This window comes from Nicotiana tabacum, chromosome 4, assembly GCF_000715075.1.
Source record: "Nicotiana tabacum cultivar K326 chromosome 4, ASM71507v2, whole genome shotgun sequence".
Classification (NCBI taxonomy): domain Eukaryota; kingdom Viridiplantae; phylum Streptophyta; class Magnoliopsida; order Solanales; family Solanaceae; genus Nicotiana; species Nicotiana tabacum.
In genome coordinates, this window is record NC_134083.1 from 114024880 (window position 1) to 114033744 (window position 8865).

The 8865-nt window shown below is 35.6% G+C and overlaps 1 protein-coding gene across 1 annotated transcript; it reads left to right on the forward strand.

Annotated features, from left to right (window-relative positions):
* Positions 1-1016: 1016 nt before the first annotated feature.
* Positions 1017-1352, forward strand: LOC142180082 (uncharacterized). The gene has a single exon (XM_075251004.1). The coding sequence runs from the start codon at positions 1017-1019 to the stop codon at positions 1350-1352; it is 336 nt and encodes a 111-aa protein (XP_075107105.1).
* Positions 1353-8865: the final 7513 nt, after the last annotated feature.

The window sequence follows — 8865 nt, forward strand, 5'->3', positions numbered from 1 at the left end:
GAGTATGAAGCTGTAATTGCAGGTTTAGAACTTGCACGAGAACTCTCCATTGAAAAGATCGTGATTAAAAGTGATTCTTAGCTGGTAGTCAACCAGATGTAGGGGACTTACATAGCTAGAGAAGCACGGATGCAACAATATTTGAAAAAGGCACGCGAATTGATAAGACAATTCCAATCATGGAAGATTGTGCAAATACCCAGGGAAGAAAATGCAGAAGCAGATGTATTGGCTAACCTCGCATCAGTTGCGGAAACAACAAGTGCAGAAAATGCTATTGTAATACACTTCATTCAGCATTAGACCAGGATAAAAATGAGGTAAGTTTTAATAATCTAACTTGGGATTGGAGAAACGAGATTGTTAATTTTTTGCAGTACGGAACCGTACCTGAAGGCAAAAAAGAGTCTCAGTCGCTTCGGTGAAAGGCTGCCCGTTACTGTTTAATATGAGGGAATCTATATCGAAAAATGTTCGGTGGACCTTTAGCAAGATACCTTGGACCTGCTCAAACAGAATATGTAATGAAAGAAGTACATGAGGGGCATTGTGGAAATCATGCAGGAGGTAGATCTTTGGTAAAAACTCTAATTAGAGCGGGCTACTATTGGCCTAAAATGGAAGAGGATGCTAAAAATTTTGTAGCAAAGTGCGATAGATGTCAACGATATGGCAATAATATGCATCGCCTTGCAGAATTATTACATACGGTTATTTTCCCGTGGCCATTCATGAAGTAAGGAATGGATATAGTGGATCCTTTTCTACAAGCTAAAGGAAAGGTACGATTTTTGTTAGTATTAACAGATTGTTTTTCCAAATGGGTAGAGGCAGGAGCTTTCAAACATGTGCGAGAAAAAGAGGTAATGGATTTTATTTGGCAAAATAATATATGTCGATTCGGAGTGCCAAAAGAAATCGTATGTGATAATGGCCCATAGTTTATAGGCTCGAAAGTCACAGAATTCTTTCAAAGTTGGCAAATCAAACGAATAACCTCCTCACCCTATCATCCCATGGCCAATGGACAAGCTGAGTCAACAAATAAGATTATTATCAATAATTTGAAGAAAAGATTAGAAGAAGCAAAAGGCAATTGGCCTGAGGTGTTACCAGGAGTATTATGGGCTTATAGAACAACTTCAAAGACAGGTACGAGGGAAATGCCATTTTCACTTGTTTATGGCTCAGAAGCCTTAATCCCAGTTGAAATGGGAGAGCCAAGTACGAGATTCACACAAGCAACGGAAGAATCAAATGATGAAGAATTAAGAACGAACCTGGATCTACTCGAGCAAAGAAGAGAAGCAGCTCTAATAAGAATGGCAGCACAAAAGCAAATCATTGAATGATACTACAACAGGAAGGCCCATCTCAGATACTTTAAGATTGAGGACTTTGTTCTCAAAAAGGTTTTTCAATCAACAAAAACAACTGGAGCAAGGAAGTTGAACCCAAATTGGGAAGGTCCTTATAAAGTTCGAGGCATCGTTGGAAAGGGTTCTTACGAGTTAGAAACCATAGACGGCAATGTGTTACCTTCAAATTGGAATGATGTTCATTTGAAGAAATATTATTTCTAAAATAAGGGAAATACCCACGGTCAGGTATCACGTAACTATAATTTTCGTATATTTTAGTTAAGATTATACTAACAATTTTAGATGATAGGCAAAAATCTATCCCACACCAAATGATGATTTTAGACCTGAAAGACATGCGGAATACAAAACTATTCCCGGTCTAGGGTTGCAACCTTTCTGATGGAAATAAAAAGGGTTAAGCAGTCGTCATCTAAAAATATACCTCCGAGTCCCGTGTGTATTTTCCTTTTCAGGGAATGGACCACATGGAAGGAATAATCAAGTGCTCGAGATTTCATACTTCAAAGCTCTAACACTTGGGGGACTATGAAAGGGCAAAGAAGACTAGAAAAGTCAGAATTCAAGTCAAGCCTAGATCAATGTACCCAGTAAATCAAGAGCCAAAAACACAAGCCTAATTCAAAAACCTTTGTAATAAGATTTGATGAAGTATACACTCGCGGATGTAAATTACAAGATCCTATGAGTACCTAGGTTAAAGGAAATATTTAGTCATGGGTTGCAAAATATACCCTAGAATTCTGTGAAATCTGTTATAAAGAAAACAATTATGAAAGAGTTGTAGATGTTACTTGAATACATGTAAAGTGTTATATAATTCGAAAGTTCAAAATACAAAACTTCTTCAAATTATTCAAGAAATTTCTTAGAAATATGTATTTTCCTACTTCTTTCATATGTTTACACCAATATGAAGTTGAGACGTCTTCTTCATTAAGTGTCGTTTATAAAGGGCCATCTTTTATAAAATTTCATGCTTATTCAAAAAATCACGGAATACTAAAGTATTTTTAAATGCAAAATTAAAGAGTAAAACAGAAACTCAAAATGAAATATTATATATTAAACCCGGTTAAAACTAAGTATAAATTTAGTTCAAACCAAAGTATTTGATAATGAACCCCAAAATGGACCAGGGGTAAAATTTGCCAACCATTCCAAAAAATAAAAACACACAACAAACTTTCCAGACACAAGTTCACTATGGGGCAGAATCTAAAGTAGTACTATCAGCAGCGGTAGAATTCAAGATGGCATCATCAGCAGTAAGAGAAGGTTCAACTTGAGTAGAAGAGGCTTGAACACCAACTTCACTAGGAGTAAGTTCATCACCCTCGGGAATGCCGGCCTTAGGTGAGGAAAAGTTTTGACTCTGCTGAGTTTTTTCAATAGTTTCCTTAGTTTTTGCAATCTCAGCAGTCAAGTCAAAGCCTTCCTAGCAAGCCTCCATCAAAGTCTCGAGGCGCATGTTCAAAAAAGCCCAGCTTACATCAAGAGTTAATTTATCTTCAAGGGCCTCGTAATCCCTCTCCCATTGCTTAATTTCAGCCTTCAATTCTTCTCTTTTAGTCAAAGCAGCATCATAAGAAGCCTTCAAAGGGGCGAGTGATCTCTCCAAGAACTGGACCTTGTTAGAAGATGCACGGAGGTCTTCTTGAGCCTGAGTGAGTGTTTGAACAAGCTCCTTGGCATAGACCTCCTTCTGATTAAGCAGTTCTTTTAAACCCCTAATTTCCTCGGTAGCTTTAAAAAGATGCTCTACAAATGAAGACCCCATGATGTTTTTATCCTTGCCTACTTGACTGGAAGAGTATTTTTCAATCGCCAATTCTGCTGCCATCACTTTTACTTGTTGTTCCAAAGCACACTTCTCCTCATCTAAAACTTCTTTCTCTAATTAAAGATCTTCAAACTGCTCCTTCCAGTTGTCCGCTTCTGTACGATAGTCGTTGACTAGCTGCTCAGTATGGACAATTCTCTTCATAAGCTCCGTGCCTATTAAGTTGATCTACAAAAGAAAGGAAAGAAGTGATTATCAAACAAAAAATAAAAAAGTCACGAGGAAAATAAAAGAAAAAGCTAAGGCTTATACCTTCAAAGATGAATGGACAATATCATTCATCCATGTCAAGGAGCTGTGGCTTTCCAACTTAGACTTCTCAACTGGGCCAATTAGCAGTTTCAGCCATATATCAGCTTGGCCAGACTTTTTTAAAAGATTACCATCCTTGGGGACTTCAATGGTAACTTTTTTCATCATCCTACTGCTACTAGAAGAACCAACTTCAACATGAGAAGTGGTAGAAATAGGGACAGTTGAGAAAGTGAAAACAGCCACGGGAGGAGCATTAGCACCAACAACGAGCGCGGAAAACTGAGAACCAATAGGAGCAGACACTGGAAAGGAGGCAAGGGGTGCTTTTTCAGAAACTAAGCCAAAATCTTCACTATCAAACCCACGGGAAAATAACTGTTCTGTAGAGTCACGAGGTATAGCAATCATCTCTTCATCAGAGCTCACTAAAGTGGCACTTTCAGGCTCATTCACGGGAACTGAACTTGGAGGAGGGGTGGCTTCATCGTCCGAAACAACGCGCCTCCTAGCCTGAGGCTTGCGCACTAAGGAGCCCTCCTCTCGTTCTTTTCACCCTCAGAACTATGATCTCTCTCTGCTTTTCTCTTTGATGAAGAACTTAAATCATCTCTTGAGCAATGGACAAAGAAGGTCTTGATGAAGCAATAAACGTGGCACTAACACCCCGAATGGGAAACCCTCGCAGAAGAAGAAGTTAGTAAATCTCCAAATAAATATGAAAGAAAGGTAGAAAATTAAAGGGAAGAATACCATGAGTTTTAACTTTCCAACCAAACCTATGAGAAAGGTACTTCTAAGGCCTTCCTTCCATAGGAGCAAACGACAATAATTTTTTTACCCAAGCACGGAAGTCTGGTATTTCTTCAACAACTTCCATGGTTGCTAAAAAGAGAAAAAACAGCCACGAGATCGTAAGTTTCTTCTTCCTTCATAAAAGAGAAGAACGGTATCTAAAAAAAACATACGTGCAAAGTTCCATTTTTCTGGAAAAGGCATGTTCTCTTCACCCACTAAACCACTTGTGGGAGCAGCAATAAAACGGGCATACCATCCATGATCTTTATCATCTTCAGGGCTAACCAAAACCCTTTTACTCTTGGCCACGAGAGTAAAAACCCCTGAACGAAACAACTTAAGGGAATAAAGATGAAGCAAGTGTTGAAAGGTGAAGGGTAAAGAGGCCAAATTAGACAGGTATCTTAAATATGCAACAACTCTCCATACGATAGGACCAATCTGTCCTAAGCAAACGTTAAAGAAACGGCAAAATTCTATGATCGATGGGTCAATAGGTGGTTTGAAACCTAATGTAAAAGGATATGTGTAAACAAAAGAGTAACTAGCTTGGTACGAAGTGATCTTTTGGTTTGGACCAAGAACTAAAATTGAAAAATCAGATTTCCAGTGACATTCTCTTCGCACAAGAGAAATCAAGCCATTAGTAATCTGAGAAGGATAGACATCGGCACGATCATGGGAAGTCATAGAAGTAACTTGATTTCTAATCGATTCATGATTAGAGGAGAAAGAAAATTCTGCAGGAATAATTTCATCAATAGTTGGTTCTCGAATAGGTTCACTCGAATCCCTATTTCTGGTAGAAGATCTATGAGTTGAAGAAGCCCTAGTTCTAGAAGAATAAGGGGTAACAACACTGGGTTGAGAAGTAGAACCACGAACAAATAAAGATCCTATAATTACTACTCTACGAGGATCAGGATTTGATGAAGACATGGTTGTATAAGAAAATAATACGTGCTGATGGATAAGAACGATTAAGGAAGAAGAACACTGTAGATTAAAGGTTTTCATGAAAGCAAAAGCACATGAGGTATTTATCAGAAGAAGCAACCGTCATGTAAAGGGGGTCATGATGGAAACGTCATAAAGAAACAGTCACTTCGTGACTGGAGCAGCCGCAAGAAAGCCCTAAAAACTGCTGAAGAGTCGCAGACCTAATCGATAAAGGCCACGTGGCACATGCATTAAATGTAAGTGACATACGACGCGTTGGTTCTGAAGAAAACATAATGATACATGGGAAACGGCGGCAAAAAATTCCCGCCATAAACATGTACCACTTCCCAAATATTCAATTGCAGAATATTCGGTAAGTGGGGGGACTATCTATATTAGTAGGAAATAAATATTATACATGGAATTATGTGTGGTTGACATGGCATGATACGTGGACCACTAAGAAGATGACAACTGGAGTGTTGCATTAAAAGATGCACGAGTTACAATAGGTACGAGCAAATCACTCATGAGATGTTGCTTGAGCCTAAATTATTCAGTGAAGAGACACAGGCGGAATGAATCAAGATAGTAAAAAGGGAAGATTTATGAACCTCTAATTAATGAGGAAGAAGAATCAGAACCATTACAGAATCTTTATAAACAGTTACGGTTGCCAATTATAACAGTTCATTAATGTCATTAATGCTCATAATGATTTGGCCATAAAAGGGAGGAAACGTTATATTTGTAAATTCCTATATAAGGAAAGAGAATTTCAATTGTAAAGACACGTTCTGAATATCTTTGGAATACAATTACTTTCTTTTTCTTTCAATCGATTACTTTTGCATTTCTTACATTTGTTTTCCTTTCTTATAATTGAGAAAGTACGGAATTTCTTGGTTATCAGTAACCCGAATTCTTCTAAAAACTGAGAATCTTATTTTTTGGTTAAACACAAGTTGCTTTGCGAATATTTTTCTTGCAATGCGAGCATATAATTTTCTCATACCTTTATTGCATCCATTTAATTTTTGGTATAGTAGTATAATCGCAGATAGTTGTAGTAATATTCTAGAGCAATAATATACTATATTGGTATACATGTATACCATATTGGTATCGTATGGTACTACAACTCTTTTTTGCTACTTATACTTTTATTGCATTTTCCAATATTTCATTATCATTTATATTCTAACTAGTATATATAGAGATTTGGTGGTCGTAGATTATGTTTCTTGCTCCATAACTGATTGTGTTAGTGCTAATGGTAGAGTGTGTACTGATATTTGTAGGGAAGGAGACCAAGGCTTGCATGGCAATCACGTGTTGTTTCTTAGAATATGATTATGTAATTTATGGTGCTCAACAACAGTCAGCGTGATATTCAATGAATTAGATCAAGTGACAACTGATATTATTTCTGTTTAATAATTGAATTTAAAAAATGAGAAAAAAGACAAAAGTTATATTATACTAGCTATATTAAAAAAAGGTGAACAAATATTTACTATCAGTTATTTTTTCTTATTGTATAAAAACAAGAATAATAAAAAATAGTGAAAACAGTAAATGAAATTAGATTATGAAAAGAAAAAGAGTATAAAAAAAAGAAGTTAAATGAAATTAGAAAAGTAACAAGACATAAAGAAATAAAAGAAAAAAGGAATTAAATGGAATTAGAAAAGGAACAAGAAATAAAGAAAAAAATATATAAAATAATGAAGGAGTCAAATTTGAGTCTGAAATAAGTTATGGTAAAATGCAATAACATGATTTGGGCTAAAATAAATGAATTGAAAAAGAGAAAAAAAAAATAAGGAGAAAAGGAGAAAAGAAAGAAAAAAAGGAAAAAAAGGAGCATAGAAACAAAAAAAGAATTGGAGAAAAAAAGAGAAAATTCCCCACAAAAACTACTATAAGTAGGAAATGTATTTAGTTTGATGGGTAGAAAAATAAATGGGTAGATAAAGATAAATAATTTTATTTTTGTGGGTAACTGTGTCATTCACCTTTTTATTTTCGAGAAATAGAATATGTATTAGTCCAACCCAGTAGTCAGTGGTAAATTTCATATGTTGTCTATATTTAACTTCTGTTATACTATCCGGCCAAATTTACCCCTACAATCAGCAAATTTTTGAAAATACCACTGGATCTGTTAAATAATCCAAAATCTCCCAAATTTCTTTTATTTAAATCACTTGTTGTTCTTATTGGTCCATTATTTTTGAAATATTGGCATTTACCTGCTTTCTGAATTAGAGAAAAAAATAAGAGAATAAAATATTAAATAATACAACCGAATAAACAAAATATAGTAAATTAAAAAATATTAAATTAGGTAGCTTTTCTAAATTCTAAAAGTATTTACAACATCCCAATTTTAATGAATTCGTTGCACCAAATGTATGGAGACTTTGCAAGTACTAGTGATTGAAGTTGAAGTTCCTCGGAGACTTTACATTGTCTAATTCAACTTTGCTTTAATTAAATATTTACACATTATGCACTCTTAAGTTAGTCGATCGAACACTATACTAACTAGGCATACATTACATACATGATGATCAACTGTATATAATACACAATAAATAGACCCATTAAATTTTACGGTATGTATATGATTGAAAAATAAATAAAATTCTAAATCAATTTTATTTTTTACAAAAAGATAAATAGATGCATTGGTAATTAAAAAAAATTATGAATAATTTGTATAGTCTAGTAACTTTAGCATTCACATCAATAGTATATTTTTGAAAAACATGGAGCAAGAAGAACAAAAAGTGATTTAAATAAAAATAATTTGGGAGATTTTGGATTACTTAACAGATCAAGGGGTATTTTTAAAAGTTTGCTGATAGTAGGGGTAAATTTGGTCCGATAGTATAACGGTATGAGTATATTTGGCCCGATAGTATAATAGAGGTTAAATATAGACAATATATGAAATTAGAGGGGTATATTTGCCCTTTTCCCTTTAAAAAATTATGAAATTCAGAAAACCCATCAATAAAGACTGCTCTCCAGAGAGAATCTATACAAACCTAAAGGAACAACAACAACAATAATAACAAACCCAGTATGATTCCAACAGGTGGGGTTTGGGGAGGGTAGTCTGTACGCAAAACTTATCCCTACCTTATGCAGGTAGAGAGGATGTTTTCAATAGACCCTCGGCTCAGGAAGGGTAAGAAGAAGAAGAGGAAGGCAAGCAAGGAAGAAAGCAAGAAGAGAAAAGAAAAAAGGAGGGATAAAGGATAAGTAGTACCAAATAATAGCAATAGGGAATACAATACCTGAGGCGAACAAAACCACATAACGTAATAAAAATCTAAGAATATGAATAGACATGCATGCTACTAAGACTATCGGTGAACAACTAAAAACTACCCACTAACCGTCTACCTTAATCCTCGACTTTCACACCTTCCTATCAAGGGTCATGTCCTCAGTGAACTAAAGCAAACCCATGTTCTGTCTAATCACCTCTCCCCAGTACTTCTTAGGTCTACCTCGACCTCTTCTCTAACTCTCCATGGCCAACCTCTCACACCTCCTGACAGGAGCATCAATGCTTCTTCTCTTAACATGTCTGAACCATCCTAGCTTCGACTCCCGCATCTTGTCCTCAACGAA

What these genes read in the sequence shown, in the direction of transcription:
- LOC142180082 (XM_075251004.1), top strand. Translation starts at nt 1,017, where the DNA reads ATGGCCAATGGACAAGCTGAGTCAACAAATAAGATTATTATCAATAAT.